At 35.7% G+C, this 20979-nt stretch overlaps 1 protein-coding gene across 1 annotated transcript in view; it reads right to left on the reverse strand.

Moving 5' to 3' along the window:
* Nucleotides 1–219: 219 nt before the first annotated feature.
* Nucleotides 220–20979, reverse strand: part of SCFD1 (sec1 family domain containing 1) — a 133045-nt gene continuing 112285 nt past the window's right edge. Inside the window, exons 20-25 of the mRNA XM_060096357.1 lie at nucleotides 19847–19900; nucleotides 16216–16268; nucleotides 13980–14013; nucleotides 13413–13478; nucleotides 5393–5461; nucleotides 220–440 (exon numbers count right to left, since the gene is read on the reverse strand). Of these exons, the coding sequence (XP_059952340.1) occupies nucleotides 417–440; nucleotides 5393–5461; nucleotides 13413–13478; nucleotides 13980–14013; nucleotides 16216–16268; nucleotides 19847–19900 (300 nt within the window). The 3' untranslated portion in view covers nucleotides 220–416. The remainder of the gene's footprint in view (nucleotides 441–5392; nucleotides 5462–13412; nucleotides 13479–13979; nucleotides 14014–16215; nucleotides 16269–19846; nucleotides 19901–20979) is intronic.

Below are 20979 nucleotides of genomic sequence, written 5' to 3' on the forward strand. Positions count from 1 at the left end.
ATTTTACAATTATAAATGCATACAATTTAGGAGATGTAGGAGATTCATGAATCAATCAAATAACACTTGTATATTACATTCTTAAACTTTTACTAGCTTCAATCATAACATATTGGTTATTATATTAATATTTTAACATTATATTCAGACAGCTTTCCTTCCTTCCAAAGTACTTTCTTTCTCATTTGTCAAACATAACAGGAGAGATAATGTACAATGTTAAAATTTATTTCTGAAATGCTTTATTGTTTTAATCAGTACGCATTATATTAAGTATAGAATTTCCTTAAAAATTAAAAAATAACTCTAAGTTTCACTGTTAGGACATTGATATGAAGAAATGAAACATCTGGCTCTTTTGCCTTTTTACACTTATCCAAGTTCTAAATAGATTCTCATGTTAAGTTTCTTCTGTGTTATTTTTGTCCAAGTTGTGACAGCTAAAAAACAAAACATAAAATCATAAATATTACTGTTTTTTATCACAAAGAAACTTGGGCTTGAATTATATTTGTAAACACCTTAAATGCACACTTTTATCATAGTAAAATCCAGGCTTTCTACTTCATGCACTGCATTTCTAGAATAATACATTTTCATTCAGTATTCACCACTAACTCAAATGTTTAAGATTCGTAGATATCTAAAAACTGTCATGGCAAAAAGATGTGTAAACATTATATAGGAGTAAATTCAAGTAATGGAAAACAAAAACCTGAGAATAAAAAAATTAATATTAACTCAGTATGAAAATGTAAAGAAAAACAACATCATGTGTGACTTTACTGCTGATAGCTCACTTTTCTATATATTTTATTTCTAAAAGAAATTAGAAATATATTTAATATATTTCTAAAGATCATTAAAAGGAAGGGAAAAGGCTTTCAATTCTGGAAGGCTGGGTAAACTATTGCACCAAGTCTATGAGAGAGAGATAGAAATTATAAACTTTAAACATACAAAAACCAACTACCTGTAGGCAATGGGAAGCAACTGAAAGCAGGTGGCTTCTGGAACAGAATCAACACTTGGAAGGAGGAAATAGCACAGACTGAGTTCTCTGGTTCTGTGGCTCTTAGCCTGAAGGCAGGCCACAGTTGGTGCTATACTGGCAGCTAAAACTGACAGAAAACCTGCAGTCTTTCTGGCCTGAAAAACCAGAGGAAAGAGTTTGGGGGCAACTAAAGCTACTGGAAAGTGAGGGGAAAATCCTGGAGAGGGCCAATGTGATGGAGCCGTAAAATCTGTATATAGACTTTTCCTAAATCTATGGCGAAACCCTGAACCACTCATGAATGAGAGAGAGACTAAACTGCCTAAGAGACTAAAGAGAGATTTAAACTGCTGCCCCAGAGACAGAGTTTGAACTTTGGGTCTGACCAACACTCTTCAGAGAAATAGAATTCAGTTTCCAAAATATAACATTCACAGTGTAAAGGATACAATCTAAAATTAGTAAATATATGAAGAAACAGGAAAATGGAGCCATTCTCTAGGGGGAAAGACAATGGAAACCAACAGTGAGATGATCCATGTGTAGTAATTAATAGACCAGGGTTTTTTTTTTTTTTGGCCACGCTGCATGGCATATGGGATCCTACTTCCCCAACCAGGGATCGAAACTGTGCCCCTTGCATTGGAAGTGCAGTGTCTTAACCACTGGACCCCAAGGGTGGGCCCATAGTAGACCACGTTTTAAAAGTAGCTAGGACAATATCCTCAATGAAATAATGAAAAATAGGCTCACAATGAATGAAAAAAGGAAATCTCAACATAAAAATATACATTTTTAAAAAATTGAAGTGAAAATTAAAGAACTGGTAAATACATCAAACAGCAGAATGGAGACAGAAGAAGACTTATTGAATCTGAAGACAGAGCAACTTATAGACGTTAAAGAACAGAATCCTCAGGGATTTGTGGGACACTATAAAAAGTTAAACATAAATGTAAATGGAGTCCCAAAAGGAGAGACAAAAGTGGGCAATTATACTCCAATAAAGATGTTAAAAAAAAATTTACACTGATCTGAATGGCTGCTGACTTCCTATAAGAAACAATGAAGGACAGAAGACAGCAGACTGACATCTTTGAAGTTCTGAAAAATTGTCTATCAGAACTTTGTATCCAGAAAAAATATTTATATATATGTATATATGTACAGTTGTGTGTGTGTATATATATGTATATATATAATTATTTAAGAATAAAGGTGAAATAAAGACATTTTCATCTAATAAAAAATTAAGAGAACTCACTGCTAGCATACCAGAGCTACAGTGAATGCTAAAAGTTTTTCAGTCAACAGATGGAAATTAAAATCTATAAGTAGGGGGACTTCCCTTGTGGCATAGTGGTTAAGAATCCGCCTGCCAATGGAGGGGACACAGGTTTGAGCCCTGGTCTGGGAAGATGCTACATGCCGCGGAGCAACAAAGCCCGTGCACCACAACTACTGAGGCTGTGCACTAGAGCCTGCGTGCCACAACTACTGAAGCCCACGCACCTAGAGCCTGTGCTCCGCAACCAGAGAAGCCACTGCAATGAGAATTTCCATGCATCGCAACAATGAGTAGACCCTGCTCGCGGCAACTAGAGAAAGCCCACATGCAGCAACACAGACCCAATGCAGCCAAGCCAAAAAAAAAAAACCTATAAGTAGGGATGAAGAGCACTGGAATTTATATCCATATAAATGCAAAGATTTATGTCTTTATTATAAACATGACTGAAGCACAAATGGTAACACTGTCCACTGTCTTGTGAGGTTAATGATGTTATGTAGATCTAAAATATGACAATCACAGCATAAATGTTGAGGGTATGTATGGTTGCAGGGTTTCTACATTTAATGCAAGTGGCATAACACAGCAACCCTAAATTTGTAATGCAGAGTTACAGCTAAAAAAAAAAATCTGTGGATGAATTAAAGTGGAATTCTAACAAGTGTTCAAATAATACAAAGAAAGGTAGGAAAGAGGAACAGAGGAAATAGTAAAGTGCTAGACCTAAATCTAATCATATTAATAATTACATTAGATGTTAATAGACCAACAGACTCCAATTAAGAGACTGTATAATGGTTTAAAAAAACAACACAAGATCCAATTATATTCTACCTACAAGATATATGCTTTAAATATAAATTCATAGACAAGTTGAAAGTAAACAGATGGAAAAGTTATAAGATGCAAACTAAGTGTAAGAATGTTAGAGTGGCTATATTAATGTCAGATAAAGCAGACCTCAAGACAAAGAGCATTACCAGATATGTAGAGGAATACTGCATATAAAAGAATCCATTCATCAGGAATATACAATAATCATAAGTCTGTATGTACCTAATAACAGAACTTAAAAACACAAAAAAAGCAGAAATTGACAGAACTAAAGGAAGAGACAATTCCACAATCACAGTCAGAGATTTTAATACCAATCTTTCAATACCTGATAGAACTAGACCAAAAAAAAAAGACATAGAGGATCTAAGTAATGCTATCAACTACCTTGACCAAATTAATGTTTATAGAACTCTTCCTTCAACTTCTGCATAATGCATGTTCTTTTTTAAGTGCATATGGAGTGCTTAACAAGATAGACCATATATTGGGCCAGAAAAGGAATTTAAATAAATTCTGAAATAATGAACTTATGTATAGAATATTCTATGACAAAAAGGGAATTAAATTAGAAATCAGTAAGAGTAAGATATCTAGAAACCCACAAATACTTGAAACAACAATAGATCTCTATACATGGGCTAAAGAATAAACTACCAGGTAAATTAAAAATATTTCCAACAATGGTAATAAAAACATAACATCAACATTTGTAGAATGTGGCTAAAGCAGTGTCTGGCAAGAGTTTAAATTTTATGATTTTCAATGTTTATTTTAGAAAAGAAAAACTAAGTTTAATGACTTAATGATTATCCAATATCAGAAGATAGTAAAAGAGGAACAAAGTAAACCCAAAGTAATCAGCACAAAGGAAATAATAAAAAGTAGAAACCAATGAACAGAAAACAAATAGAGTATAAAATAGATAAGTAATAAGAACCTCCAGTGTAAAAAAAAATAAGTAAAATTCAAAAAAAAATTTAAGGGTTAAATAAAAAAGAAAACAAATAGAGAAAATAAGCATTAACACCATCTGGTTCATTAAAAGTATTAATAAAATTGAGAATCTTCTAGTTAACCTAATGAAGAAAAATTCCATTTACATGAAGTTGTAAAATAGGCAAGACTAATCTATGGTGGAAAAACATCAAGACAGTGTTTTGGGAGCAGGCTTTGATTAGGAGCAAGGACTGGCAAAGGCCATAAAGGAACTCTGTGGTGTAATGGTTCTGTATCTTGATAGGGGTTTGGGTTATACTCAGGTGAAGGAAACATCTGACAAAGTTAGGAATGTACACTTAAGATACGTGTATTTCACTATTGTAAATTTTATCTCCAAAGGTAAAACAACAACAACAACAAACTAAACAAATAATGAAATCTAGTTAATGATATTGGCAATGAAGTATTAAGGGGAAGTGTACTGATAGCTACAATTTACTCTGAAATTAATACAGGTGGAGCAAGGAATAGAATGAAGAATGGAAAGATGGACAGGTATCTTATAAAGCAAGTACAATAAAATGTTAATGGGGAGTATGCACATGTTCAATGCAAATTCTCTTCAGTTTTTCTGTATGTCTGAAATTCTCATAATACCACTGGGCCACCACATTAAGGTTAAAAATACAAGAACCATTTAACATGGGCAAGAAACTTGTGCTAGAAAAAGATGCTAGGAAGAGCTGCTAAAAACGAGCACAGGGTACAGTTATGATTTTTATGGCAGCCAAGGCAAAGGTGAATGGATATTATTGGTCAGCCTATTGAGCATCTCAGGTAGTTTAAGCTTTAAAAGTTGAAGTTAATGTAATTACTGAGAACAGTCATGGAAACAATAGTAAAAGAATGTAAAGACTGTACACCTCAGCTACTGCTGTCATTAACTTTCAAGGTGAATGTAATTCTGCTGTATCTACTGAGCACATACAACCCCTTAATAAGGTTACTTAATTTCTCAGCTCGGCAAAGTCAGAAAAGTGGACAGTATGTCAAGGAAATGCTGAAATCAATTTAGCCTAAGTGAGTAACACTACTCCAATTAAAAATTTTCTGAATTAAATTTACCTTTTCATATATTTGGGATAATGGAAATAATGTTACTTATAAGAGTTTCCTTTATAGTTGTCCAGGGTAAAACCTTACATTCTTTTAGCTCTATGGCTTTTAGTTTCAGCTGGTTCAGAAGAACATGATTATCTTGCTCTCTTCTGAAAAATATCAACAGCAACTTAGGGTATGCTAACAGAAACAAACTAAAAAGTACATTTTACCTGTTTTATGAACTGTGTAGCATTAAAAAGTTCACTGCAGCCATATAAGATGTGCTTGCCTTGTTTCCCCTGTAAAAAATCAGATACAGAACTCAGATACAAGTAACAAGTAATATTTTCAATATTCTCAAGAGGTGTTAAACCTAATAAGACTTTTTGTTATTCTTAAAAGTTTTAATTTTTTTGGGGGGGAGTATTGGATTTTAGTGTACACATGTCTATCCTAAAAGTACATGAAATAAAGGAGTGAGATGGGCATAGTTTTTTTTTTTTCTTCAAAATATAGGTGGTAGGTACACTTCTAGTGCCATTTACACTGAAAATAGAAGGAATGTGATTACTGACACATTTCATGGGAGCCACATTTATAAAATCTTAGGCCAACATTCTTCCAATGTAAGATCTGTAACTACTTGAAGAAAACATTCTTCAAGTTTTGTTACGCTGAAAGTAGGATATGGTGTGAGTAGCATGGACTGTCATTTCAGACTCATTTGTGATAATACAGTATCTATGCCTTAATATACCCTATTCCATTCTGTAAGTCTATGAATTTCATTCTGAATTTTGACAGAATGTTGGAACCCAATTACAAGCAGTCAAAACTTTCTGACTGGAGAATTTGGTAAGTTCTTAATGCTGAAATTCTTAGATGTATTGTGAACTTGAATGTAAATTTGTAAGATTTTTTTTGTAAAGTAAAAAGTTTATTCCATAACAAAGCAAATATGATTAATTAATCAGGAACAAAAAGAATTACAGCTTTGTAATACAAGATAAGGACATTTCTCTGTGATGTATGAGCCGAATAACATCGCTGGCTGAATAAATGTTCTAGCTGACCTTCTCTGAGAGCAAGTAAAACGAAAGTCACACCTCACTCTCCTTTTCTTCAAAATGAGATGGTACGTGCAGCCATTAAATAGGGTCATATAATTGGGATTCTTGAGGCTATACTCACAAAAGGGTAGAGGTCACAGTATAGGGAAACATTAGAGGGGTCCCAAACTTCTAGGCACAGCTCCCAGGACCCCATCTCAGTAATATGACACATTTCATTTTCAGTTGTGAACCACCAAGATACAGTGGAGATACCCTGGTCTCAGTGGAGCCCAGTCTTGTCCAAGGAAGGGTCTTTTATACCTCTCTGATCACATAGCCGGAATCAGGCTGTGTGAATAGGCTTAACAGCAGAAACAAGAAAACATGACAGAAACCAGGTGCAAATCAATCTTTACATTTTCCATTAAATAATGTTGACAAGCTAGTGCAAGTTGCCCCCTAGTCTATCTTGAACCCTAGCACAGGCCTATTTTAAACACTAGTTAATACATTTCATTCAGGGTTGGCCAAACATTAGCACAGGGTATATTAACTAGCTAAGATTAATCTTGTGCTTATATAAGTACATTCCCTCTCCACCCTTGACAAGCTTTCTTAATTCTAATTATTTGTCATAATTTTTCATCTTTTATAGCATTTATAGAATACAAAAACAAAGATAAACACAAAAATTCTAATCTTTTGTATCATCCAGTAAGGTAGGTATAGCTTTAATTTTTAACACTGCAGTTTAGTAATATTTCAGTGTAAATTTATTCTTAATTATGCACAAATGTGATATTTCTTCCTTCCATTAAAAATTGAACTAATGTACTAATACCTTGATTCAATGTAACAATTAATTATTAACTAAATCTAGTTAATTCTCTAGCTAATCACCTTCCATCAAAAGAACAACTTGTGGTGGCTTTAAGTAAAATTCCCAATACATTTGGTCACTGATATCAGTATTATCAAATGTCTTGTTAAAAATCAGTCCAATTAATTTTTATCAAGTACATCAGTGTTATACCAAATAGCAGTTACATTGTAAGTTAGACTAACATCATTACTAAATAAATCACCTAGAATCATTATAGTATTTTCTTTGCCTCCCCAACAAAAATGGCACGTGCCCGTTGTTTTGTGAACTGGTATAAATCAAGTGCCATGTTAGATAAATTCTCAATTACAAGTCTCTTGTAGGCATAAGCCATAAGTTTTGTTTCATACTACAAGGTTGCACTAACATGGGTTTCCAATGTCATGAGGGAGGCTGTCATAGACCTACTAGCTCAGTTTCCCCTGAATGGGGCTGAATGATAGGAAGAAGATGAAGATGAAGATTACTCAGAACAAAGGAAACAGTAAGACCAAATGGGATTAAAAAACAAAGAATTCTCAGGATAATTAAACTACATGGCTTAGCAGCTACTAAACATTAATGGCTCTATTAAAAACCCATAGGTGAAAGATTGGATGCTTTGTCCCTAAGATTAGGAAGAAGATAAAGAGGTCTGCTCTGGACTCTTCTATTAACTATTATACTGGAGGTTCTAGCCAGGGTGGTTAGGCAAGAAAAACATTCCAGATAGGTTAAGGAAGAAGTTAAACTAAGTATTCAGAGATAACATGATCTTGTGTATAGAAAGTCCTAAAAATCCACACACACAAAAAAACTATCAGAACTAATAAATGAATTCAATAGGGTTGCCAGACACAAGGTCAATATATAACAATCAGATTTCTATACAGTTGCAAAAATGAAATGAAAACAATTCCACCCATAATAGCATAAAAAATACATAGGAGTAAACCTCAAAGAAATACAAAGCTTAAACTCTGAAAATAACAACAAACTGCAAAAGAACCAAAAAATGTTGAAAGAAAAAGATCTAAATAAACAGAAAAACATTCCACGTCATGGATTAGAAGACTTAATAGTCTTAAGTTTTGGGGAGTATTTTCGTCTTATCTACAGATTCAATGCAATCCCTATCAGAATCCAACTGCCATTAACAGCTGATCCTCAAATTCATATGGAATTGCAAGGAAACCAGAAAATCCAAAACAATCTTGAAAAAGGATAAAGTAGGAGGACTTATATATCCTGATTTCAAAACTTACTACAGTGTAGTACCGGCTCAAGGATAGACCTATGGATCAACGGAATAGAGTTGAGAGTCCAGAAATAAACCCATACATGTATGGTCAACTGATTTTCAACAAGCCTGCCAAGGCTGTTACCAAACCACAAGTCCATGTGCCCAACGCACAGTGAGGCCAAACGATACCGAAACGTCGAAGTTTGGAACAGAGAAAGGTTTATTGCAGGGCCATGCAAGGAGATGGGTGGCTCATGCCTTAAAACCCCCAAACTCCCTGAAAGCTTTCAGCAAAGACCTTTTTATAGGAGAAGTGAGGGAGGGCTTGGTTAATTGTTGCAAACTTCTTGGTGTCAGATCCTTTGTTCTTGAGGTCAGGTCATGGTCGGGTAACCATGTTCCTGTAAATCTCCACCAAACAAATGTTATTCTCTGTTCTGACAAGAAAGGGCAAGGTCCCAAGGCACAACTTTCACCTTCCAAGGTCCAGGTCCTGGCTAAGAGGAGGCAGATCTCAGTTGGTGGCTCCCTCAGGGCCAGGTCCCCAGACCCTGCCCAGCTGTCATCGCTGAGGGAGCCAGGCACCCAGGACCCAACTGGCCCTCAGGCTCCTCAGGCCGCCCAAAAGGCGGGGGCCAGGTCCTGCAGACTGTGTCCCATGCAGACTGCCGCCGCCATCAGGTCATGGAGGCAAGGATCGGGGAGAGGTTCACTGCCGCCTCAAGGCCTGTGCCTGGCCAGTGGGTGGCCTTGGCGAGGGCTCTAGAGCCCTGCAGGACACAGCCCCCAGCCTGTTCCCTGGGGCCCTCCAGCTCATCCGCTGGCCTGAGGCTAGGTGAGCTGGAGGGCTCCAGGGAGGAGGCCAGGATCCGCCTCTTACCTCACTCAGCCTGATGACCACCACTCTGCCGACCAATGACTGAGCAGGACCTCCTAACCCCGGCTCTAGTTAGTGGTCTCTCAGTAACCGTTGCCTGGTAATGGGTTGCCCAGTAACGGCACCCAGCAAAGGCTTCGTGCTAAGGGCTGCACACTGCCTCCCTCTATTACAAGACCACTCAGGGGGGAAAAATAGTCTTTTCAATAAATGGTGCTAGGACAACCTGGATAGCCATATGTAAAAGAATGAAGCTGGACTTTATTCTATATACAAAAATTAACTCAAAATGGATCAAAGACCTAAATGTAAGAGCAAAAACTATAAAACCTACAGAAGAAAACACAGGAGTAAATTTTCATGACCTTGGCTTTGGCAAAGAATTCTTACATATGACACCAAAAGCACACACAACAAAAGAAAAAATGAAGGTTTGTACTTTAAAGGACACCAGGTAGAAGGTGAAAAGATCAAAGAATGGGAGAAAATGTTTGCAATCATATATCAAGATAAGGGACTTGTATCTAGATTATATAAAGAACTCTTACAAGTCAGTAGTAAAAAGGCAAAATAACCCAATTAAAAAATGGGCAGGGCCTCCCTGGTGGCGCAAGTGGTTGAGAGTCCGCCTGCCGATGCAGGGGATGCGGGTTCGTGCCCCGGTCTGGGAGGATCCCATATGCCGCGGAGCGGCTGGGCCCGTGAGCCATGGCCGCTGAGCCTGCGCGTCCGGAGCCTGCGCGTCCGGAGCCTGTGCTCCGCAACGGGGGAGGCCACAACAGTGAGAGGCCCGCATACCGAAAAAAAAAAAAAAAAAAAAAAAAATGGGCAAAGGATCTCAATAGACATTTCTCCAAAGAAGATATACAAATGGCCAATAAGCACAAGACAAGATGCTTGACATCATTTACGTCATCATGGAAATGCAATCAAAACCACAATGAGACACCACTTCATACCCGCTAGTACAGCCGAAATCAAAAAGTCAGATAAGTCCTGGCAATGATGTGGAGAAATCAGAACCCTCATACACTGCTGGTGGGAATGTAAAATGGTGCATTTTACATTGTTTTTGGAAACAATCTGGCAGTTCCTCACATGGTTAAACACAGTTATTATGACCCGGCAATTCCATATACATGTTTACACAGAATTACACTGGCCTATTACCTATGGTTCCAGGTGGACAACAATAGGTTTTACCCAGAATAGACACTCATTTTGGATTTGGACTTATACACCTGGTGACTAAAGCAAATACCTTTAACACCTTTAACATCACAGCAGAAACTGTTTCAATTTGGACTTCCTTTATATACATCACTTGACAAAGAAACCCATTTTGCTGCAGGTGCAGTTCAACAGCATGCTAAGAAGCATACACAATAGACTGACATCATATACCTTACCAAACACAAAGTAGTGGACTGACTGAAAACTGAAACTGACATTTGAAACATCTACTTTCTAAATTAGGTACATCTCTTTCTAATAAGATATAGAAAGAGTGACTTGCATAACAGAATGTGTGTTAAAACATAACAGGCATTTAATTAAAGGGGGAATCAACAGCGAAGAGATTGTTGAGATACTGTAGGAAAAACGGGAGGGAGGAAGTGGGGTAGTAACACAGAAACCACTAAAAATTTCTCCTGCGTTTCTAAAAATGTTTCTTTTTCTCTGCCTGATCCTGTAGTACAGGGACATGAATCACACTTTTATAAGGTCTGAAGAAAGGATTAACTGCAAGCAAGACATCAAGACAATACCTCTAAATCTGTCCGAGGAATGATGGAATGGGATGTTTCTTCTTTTCATCTGTGTAAACTGGGATTAATAGTTTCTGCATCTGTACTAACCAGTGGATAACACAGTCTTATAAACTCGCACTTATCCAACCTGCCTCCTATGACTGGGAATGAAGAAAGGGGAAAGTACTGGCCAATCTCATACTGTTGCCAGCTCTATGGATCGGGCATCTTGCTGAATCTGATCGTCTTCTAAACCAAGGGCCAAATTCTGGGTAAGAATTAATGACACATGGACGATGGAGAAGTCTTGATTCTCAGGAATGTAACCAATAAGTAAATAATACCAAAAAAAAGAAAAAAAAAGCTAATATTATCTTGGTACCTTGCAAGAGGTTGAGAACAAGAGAATAATACTCTTACCTATATTTATAGATGCCCATAACACCTGCAGAAATAGCCTCCTTTATTTGAAGCTGAAGGTCCAAGATGGGTTCTGGGAGGTTTATGAAGGATTTAATCTGGGTTTATTCACGTGCTATGTTTTGATGATGCCAATGACATCTAGAGGATAAACACCTAGAATAATTCTAATGCTTCCTTTTGTTTTACATATTCTCATTTTACAGGTTTTATATATTCCAGAGGACCCCTTTTGGGAGGCAAAATTAGGATATTGTTGCTGCTCAAAGGCGTACAAAAGAATCTGTTCAACAAAAGAGCCAAAGACCATTGTGTAAATATGAACCTGAGTGATGATCTGTTAAGAAAGGTACCTGGATACAGGGACATAAAATACCTGTTACATGCTTGATGAGTCATAGTATCATGTGCCCTACTACCTATACACCATGTTTTTGTGGGTGGAGGGTAATAATCAAGGTAAAAAAAATATTTTGTAACCTGAAACCAAGTAAAGAATAACTTGGTGGGCTTACATATCTACCACTGATAACCCTGATGTTGTTCTGATGGAGGTGATTGATCAGAGAAAGAACTAGACTTAGTTAATAAACAATTAATTGTTACATTGATTCAACTTATCAATACATTTCACAAAATTAAAATTTCTGTGGTGGAGACAGGTAAGAGTTGTTCAGTCTATACATAATTAAAAACAAGTTTGCACTGGAATATCTGGTAAACTGCAATGTTTCTTTAAAGTTATACCTGCATTTCAGGTATAACAAATGGTTAGTATTTGTTGGTATTTCGGTTTTTATCCTTCCTGTTTTTCTGTCCAATAATGTAAAAAAAAAAAAAAAAAGAAAGAATGCTGACAAATGTAATTATGAAAGCCTAACCAAGGATGGGGTATAAGTACAGGATTAATTTCAGGTGTGTGTGTGTGTGTGTGTGTGTGTGTGTGTGTGTGTGTGTGTGTGTGTGTGTTTGTGTGTGTGTGTGTGTGTAGAAATAGATTAATATAGTCCTGCCCAAGGTTCATAGATAGATCAAGGGACAACTTGTACTAGTTTGTCAGCACTGTTTAAAAATTGTACAGATTGATGGTTTATACTTGGTTTCTGTTATGTTCCCTTCGTTTTTGCCTTTGAGCCTAGTCATGCAGCCTGATTCTGGCTATATGAACAGAGAGGGGTATAAAAGACCTCTCCTAGTATAAGATTGATGCTCCCCTGAGACCAAGGTATAGATCTTAGTGGTGGTTCACACTCTGAAGCATGTTATGTGCAACTGAGCTAGGATCCTTGGAGGTATCTGGTGGTTTTGAAGCTCTGTGACATCTGCCTATGTATTTTTTTTCTCCTGCTGTACCAAAACCTCTACCTTTATTGAAGTCTTATGTAATACAGGACATAAGGAATAATCATTATTCAATATTAAGTGAATAAATGAAGATTACAAAATGTCATTGCAACAATTACTAGTTCTGTTGCCTCTACATTTTAAATGGTGTTTTTGCTCTTCAAGTTACACCCTTCCCTTCATATTCTTTTGCTTAGTTGGCTGTCACTCCCTGCTGCTGTCAGTTTTGAATAGCACAGCACTTCTAACGTGCTACCTCTAAAGCACCTGTTTGCTGAAAAAGCAGACATTCCAAGTTTGTTCGAAGTATGTTGCTGACTTAGGTCAATAAGATGAGAGAAAAGTGCTTATTATTCAGGTAAATGGGGTTCAGTAAATCATCTCACCAAGGGAGACATTTTTGGAACAGGGGCTTATCTGAGGTATCTAAACATTTAAAGTCAAAATAAGATAGCTGCAAAGTACATTACGTCAATAAGATATATTATTTTCCAAATCAAGTAAAATTTTAAGCCAGAAATGAATGTGACAGGAAAACAATGAACATATGGGCATTTTTCCCTATCTGCTAGATTTTTAAACTACCTCTAGAAAAGGGGTTATGTAAGAATCAGGGGAGCCACCAGAGAATGTTAGTATGTTAAAGACATGGAACAACTGTGAAACCTCAAATGATAAAAGAATATAAAGGTCAAATGTACCTTTATGTAGTCAGCAAGATTTTGATATTCAATGTAGTTGCCTCCTCCCACCACAAAAACAATTGCCTAAAAATGCAAACAGAAAAAAAATAGATAAGTTAAAAGAAATAGTTAAAACAGTATTTTAACTCTCAAACATGGGGTTTAATCTGGAGCCCATTCCACAATTTAGGATGTGATCCCTTGCTAGCTAGTATTTTTTTACCTAAGTGCCTGATGCTACTTCAATTATAAAGAAATTTATTTCTTAGAAAAGTCTATAAATTTATAAATTTCTAATTTCTGTTGAGTAGTAAAATGAAGTAGAGATTTTTCAGAAACAATTCTGAGGAAAATAAACTTCATCCTTCAATTAAACAATACCAAATAAATCCAAAGGGCTTCTCCCAAAAGTTATTTTTGAATTTGGCATTTATAAAGAATCTTAGGTACATAGAATTGGATTTATCAAGACTGCCATACAGTAACCATCATAAAGCTATGTTTAGGACAAAGATATTCTTCGAGACTGCTTGGTTACCTTTCATCCTTCCATTTCAGGGACAGAGGATTTTTATATGAACTTACCTCTTGAAATGGATTTTTGTTCCTTGGAACTGAGCTGTAAGAAAAACAACAAAAAACACACACGAAAATTTCACCCAAAGCTTTACTTAAGGATAAAATAGGCATGGGAAACACACACACGCACGCACGCACTATTAGCTGTGTATTTACAATTCTCTTCCTTCACCTTCTTTGAGCCAGGTAGTGAAGTGGGATTCAGAGGAACAGCTAGATGAAGTACATATCTCAGTGTCTAAAAGGGAATGGGACAACTTGTTGACTTCAAAATAAAATTCTAGGAGAAGACTGAGAGGGAAAAGGAAAGACTGAGCAACAGTTCCCACGAGCAGTGGAAATCTGGGTTTAAGGTGAATTAATAAAATATATACTTTAGTGGTAAATTATGTAAAATTTTTACCATACTCAACAGATTACAGTTTGTGGGTATCTACATTTGTGAAAAAACTATGCAAACACATGTATGGAAAGGATAACAATTTAGGAAGCAAAGAGGGGATGGAAGAAGGGATGTGTATTTTGCTATAGCTTTTTAACATTTATATATTAATTACATATTTATATATTTGTAATATATTTCAAAAATACTTTCTTGGTGTCAAAGAGATCTTTTAATAAACACAATTTTCAAAGCTTTTGTGAGTCAAATATATATTTGTTTTGAGTGCGAAAATAGGCTTTATAAAGATAACTTAGGTTTTCCTCACAAGTCATTTTTGAAAATCTCAACCAAGGGGAGAGAGCTATTATAACCTCTCAATTATCCACAGGCTGATTCCACAGTTCCATTTTTTCCTCATTTCTGTGGCCTGTGTCAATATTCCATGGAAGGAGCCAGTAGCTCCCCTGACAGAAATGCCTCACAAACTTCCTTCTAGAGTGCTTTAAGTTCCTCTAAGAGTAGACATGAGATGAGTGAGACTTAAATAGCACAGCATTACTAGTTATTAAAAACCAAGATCTAATTGTGATGAGACAGCTCAAGAGAAGGCTGAGTCTATTAAAAAATGAAACTGTTTCACTGTCTTATAAATGCTAATATTCCTCCTCATTATCATGCATAAACTATAGGGAAGATTAAAAGAATTTCTCAGAAGTTTCTAAAAAGCAAAATATATCTACTAATGCAAATACAAGGAAGGAAAAATTGTAAGCTCGAGAACATCAAGAGTTGCAAATCCACCATTTTAAAGTGTACAATCAGTGGTTTTTAGAATATCTGCAGAGTTGTAAAACCATCACCACTGTCTAATTTCAGAACATTTTAATCACCCGCCAAAGAAGCCCCATACCCATTAGTTGTCACTCCTCATTCTCTCCCTTCTATAATTTATTCTTTGTCAAATTCTTTCTTGCCAGCTGCAGTTGCTACCAGCAGCTTCTTCTGTAACTTTGGTAGTGTTTCTGATAAGTTCACAAAAAAAGAATAATCTTTTAGGTTACCAAAACAATCTAATAATCAACTTTCTAGTGACTAGATATCTGTTCTGACTACCTACAAAGATGTGAAAGCTTGGGATAGAGCAAAGACAAAGTTCTAAAGATCCCAAACATAGGGTATGGGCAATAAAGAAGCTTCACCCAAGTTTTGGTGCTAAAGACCATCCCTCCAGCAAGGTTTTTCCCTCCTAATTCTGTCTATTCTTTTTCTGTACCTTGTAGGCTATTCTTCATACCACCATGGATTAAATCTTAAAAAATAATATCCAGAATAAAGTTAACAAATACCTTACCATACCATGTTTGTCATAAAGTATATAAATTATTTGCAGAATGTTTCATTGCTATAAAGAAGTATTCACAGCAATGATTCCCAGGGGCTTAGATTTTATGGACCAGTTAAATAAAAAGCCAACAACTGGTATCCAACATAAAGCTCTCATCTTTTCATTTGGTCCAATAAGAATATTCATTTAAAAACACAGATTATCCAAATTCTCTTCACCCACACATAGTTTGTAATACCCTCATCATTTCATTAAAAAAAACAAACACCTAAATGTATTTTTTTGCATGTATACACTTGGAAGGAAAAGCATCAAAGTGTTAAGTATAATTACCAGTGATTACTTCTGGATAAAGAGATTATACATACTGTTTACTTACCAGTTTTCTATATAGTTTGAATTTTTAATAATAAGCAGTTACTGATTTATAACAAAAAATCAGTAAAGTTATTTCCATTCTTGGTGGGGGTGGGGAAACCTACAACAAATTACACAAGACAAGAGCTGCTTACCTGTCATTGCCCCGCAGCATTTTGGGATCAAAATATCTATAGTCATCAGTTTCCTATTTAAAAAAAAAAGAGAACTTTACCATGACTATGGAATTTTTCTTTAGAAAGTTCAAGTTTGGTTTATTTTAAGAATACTTGATGAATCTACTAATGAATCTATTAATTTGGTAGAGTGGGTAACCACCATCAACATTTACCAAGCACTTACTATGTGTTAAACATTGTTCTAAGTAAAATTACATAATCCTGTGTCACCTATGAGGTAGTTATTTTTATCCCTATTTTTCAGATGGGCAAGTTGGGGTACAGAGAAGTTATTTTAACTTTCCTAAAGTCACATGACAAGTAAGTGTGGGAACTCCAGGATTTGAACCCAGGAAGTCTAGTTTCAATGCCCCAGCTCTTAACCACTATGCATATTGCTTCTCAAAAATATACCTGTTTTGACATAGAAAACAAATTTATGGTTACCAAGGGGGGTAAGGGGCGGAGGGATAAATTAGGAGTTTAGGATTAACATAAGAATACTACTATATATAAAATAGATAACCAACAAGGACCTACTGTATAGCACAGGGAACTATACTCAATATTCTGTAATAATCTATAAGGGAAAAGAATCTGAAAAAATATATATATATAACTGAATCACTTTGCTGTACACCTGAAACTAACACAACACTGTAAAATCAACTATACTTCAAAAAAAAGTAACTAAGAAAAATAAATATACCTGTTTTATAACCTAATGTACTTAAATATTTTTGCTTTTAGAATTTATTATATTATTATTATATGTCTATGATTTTACTGAATGTCCAGAATACTAATACAGGTTCACAATCTCTCATAATTGAAACCTCTGCAGTTAGATGTATTTTGGAATTTTGAATTTAAAAAATTGCATATAGATAATATCATGCATAAGCTACATATAATATAATATTCCTAGAGGGCAGCACCCCATCATCTAACACGTTAATATTTCTGGAGCTAAATAGATGAATATTAACATAAAGTAGGATAAATCAAAAGTACGAAGAACCTCAACTTGAGTTAAGGTTAGGTTTTGCCACCAAATAAGTTATATAAAATCTCTTAGTTTTCAGAACTCTGTGGACTTCAGAAGTTGTGGATAAGGGGTTGCTGACCTCCATACTACATTGGAAACTAGCTTCTTGATATTAAAGAAGCTGGAAAGTACTGCTTTACTGTTTGTAATGTTGTCACTTCCTAACCTCTGCCTCCTTTGCCCTCCATGGTACAATCAGCCAAAGGAACTCATTCTTTTCTGAAATATTTTCTGGTTCTTTTCTGGAAGAACCTACCCAAACGTGATCAATGACAAACCATGCATTGTTGCCACTACCTAGTCCTGCATTCAATGGTGGACGATGCTAATCAATCACAGAACTCTCCCTGAACCCAAAGGCAGTGCCATAATCCTTCAACACTTTGCTCCAGGAAACCACTACTAGCCAGATGTACAAGGGAAGATGAAACTTACTTGATATCTTGCCTAATCCCTTTCTTTCATTATATCCAATCAAGACAAATCAAAGAACACTTAATAAACATTAGTGATAAGAATTCATCTAGAATTAGGTTATAGCATTTTAAAGCCTTTGAGATACGATATATTCAAGATGACTAGTCAGGTCTAACTTAGTACACTTTGTTAACCTCTTCAAAGCCTCCAAGTCAATTTGTCAATATGGGAACAAGACAGGGATAAGAGAGGGAGCAGGCATCTGTCTCATCTAGCAGATGGATGAAAAAATGCTTTCAAAGCTGAAAAATTTTACTTTTTCTAATTAATTAAAAAATATCTGTCTGTAGTAATGTGCCTTCAGTTATAAAGTCAAAGTCAGTAGAACTGATAAATGAACTTACAGAACTTGGAGAAACATCTGAATAAGACCCATAATTTAGCCATCTGTATGTCTATGACAGAAATGTGGAAGGTGTGTATATGTTGGAATGAGTAGTAGGCAGGAATTCAGAAGTAGTGGGTTTTTGGTTCCAATTCTGTTATTAAAAATAGTGTGCCTTGGAAAAAGTCACTTAATATCTCTTGGTTTCCTCTCCTTCATAGTTAAGATTCTACAGTTTCATTAATCTCTAAAGTTCTATGATTCTATGAAGGTCATGGCTCTTGCCCTAATCAATAGAGCACAGTGGTGAAAAATGTGGCCTGTCCAGCTCTGCCATTTATTAGCTGTGTGTCCTTGGGCAAGTTAATTGTGCCACAGTTTCTTCATCTATAAAATGAGAATAATTTTAAAAAATAGTATTTTTCTTAGAAGGTTTGAATGAGGATTAAATGAGCTATATGAAAAATGTTTTGACTGGTTCCTGGCTAAAGAAATGCACAATAAATGTCAGCTATTATCATTATTATTGTCCTTATCCATCATCTCGACTTCTAGATTAGGGACAGCAACAAAATATCCTGAACTTGCCTAACCCCTTGTGGGTATGGTGTCTAAAGTTTTGCATTTGTTTATATTTTTAATCTTTATTATTGTTTGGGATAATATCTTCTAGAAATTTACTGCCTATTATGAAGTAGTAGTCTATAAGACAAATATCATAAATCATACTTCTCTCAGGCTTTTCAAGAAGCATTCCTTCTTCATATATTCTAGGATGTAGTAATAAATCTATTTTTACTACATTGTATACCACTTTCTCTGTATTGATTCCCAGATAGAAGAATCCAATCCTTTTTAGCTTATCATTCATTATAGACAACTCTCTCATTCCTTTCATAACTGTAATTGCCCCTTTTGGGGCTTTTTTATAACACTATGTCTTTGTTTTCACATGGACAGATTTTAAAATTTGTTTTTGTTAATTTCCTTTAATGTTATAATAATGTTTTAACAATTACAAAATAATGACATATTTAACTGAAGATTCTGTTCTCACTCTCTCTCTCAGCCTGGTATCCTAAGTCTTGATGCCAAGTCTATAGTGATCCAGATCAACCCAAACGAGGGTTTTGATCATGTGGCTTTTCTCTATTCCAGATAACCACTCTCTTTCTAGTTGCCACAGTAACAGGATGGGCTCTTTTATGAAACAGATTGTGATGATTTTTACATTCCTTTCTTGAATTATAAACAGATAGCTTGAAAACCCATTCTTTAAGTAAATGCTCATATTTATTTACCCATTTATCTCTTCATCAAACAATTTATCTCTCTTAATTTACTTTTCAGCCCCAAAGAACTTAGTGCCATCTGAATACATGCACTTAAAATTTTTACTATGCACTCCTCTCCTAATTTAATTTCATAAAATTAAACTGATCTGGTACTCTTTATAGTACACCAACTGATGCTCAGTAGTTCTTTTTTATTTATAGAAACTTGCTCCTTAGGACATATATAGGATATAATCTACATTTACTTTGGATGAAAGCTGGCCAGAATGATGTAGCAGCTGAGAAACCAATTCCCATTATCTGTGATAATGGCTAAAAAAGGCTGTTTGAGAACATGGACTCTTTCCTTTCCAGCATGTAGTCTGCTGTGATTAAGCCCACAACAAACTCTGAGTTTATCACTTTTTGTATATAGTCTGGTATGTTCAAGAATTTACAAGTACAGTGTTATATGCTACTCACAGGGTTTGACTTCATCTCCATGAGATTGTCTAAAATACGAGTAACAGGTAGATTCTGTGGAAGAGATCAGTGAGTATTTTATTAAATATTAGAAGAAATAACAAACCAAAATTCTTCTCTAGTAGCAAAACAACCTAATCATTCTATAGTTCAGTATGCTTACCTTTCAGTTAAACACATTCTAAGATTAAGTATTCTGTGAATGATGTCATAGTTGTAAATACCCTTGGCATTATTCAAGGTTCCATAGAAAAAACGTAATTTTAAAAAATGTGTAGGTGTATCCAGGTTTAGTACAAATACATATTTGGGCTTTTTACTTTGTTGGATGTCTGTTTTTTTTTTTTGTGGTACGTGGGCCTCTCACCGCTGTGGCCTCTCCCGCTGCAGAGCACAGGCTCCGGACGCGCAGGCTCAGCGGCCATGGCCCACGGGCCCAGCCGCTCCGCGGCACGTGGGATCCTCCCGGGGCACGAACCCGTGTCCCCTGCATCAGCAGGCGGACTCTCAACCACTGCGCCACCAGGGAAGCCCTGGATGTCTGCTTTTTAACACCAGTAATTGTAAGCTTTTGTTTTAATTGAGTAAGAATCCCCACCCCCTTTTTTCATTCCCTTTCTGCAGATTTATTTAAAAAATAGTACTTTAAGTTTGCAGAAATATATGAGATTAAATGACCTAACAGAGTTTTTTCATTTCTAATGTATATTCTTCTAGCCAAAAAGATACTTGTGTTCTTTGAAAAAATGGGGAAATGGATGCACACACAACTTTATTGACTGCTTTAATTTTGCCTGGGATAAATTCCAAATTTTCAATGACATATTATATTATCTTCTTACAAAACACATTCCACTTTGAACATAAAATGTATAACACTGGTGTTGACAGAAGATTGCCCCTTGACATGCTTACATGCATGGGGATATGAAATACTATTGCTATGTTTCAATCTGACCATTTTAACCATTATTTTGAACGTAACAACACATTGGGTATAGAAAATTTACTAAGTGACTATTATGCTTATTCAAAGTACCTTCCTACTGGGATGGTATTCTGCCCACTTTGAACTGATATTTCCTTTGTGAACTGTACAGAATATTTTGGAAAGAATAGCTCTGTATCTTAGA

This window comes from Mesoplodon densirostris, chromosome 4, assembly GCF_025265405.1.
Source record: "Mesoplodon densirostris isolate mMesDen1 chromosome 4, mMesDen1 primary haplotype, whole genome shotgun sequence".
Classification (NCBI taxonomy): domain Eukaryota; kingdom Metazoa; phylum Chordata; class Mammalia; order Artiodactyla; family Ziphiidae; genus Mesoplodon; species Mesoplodon densirostris.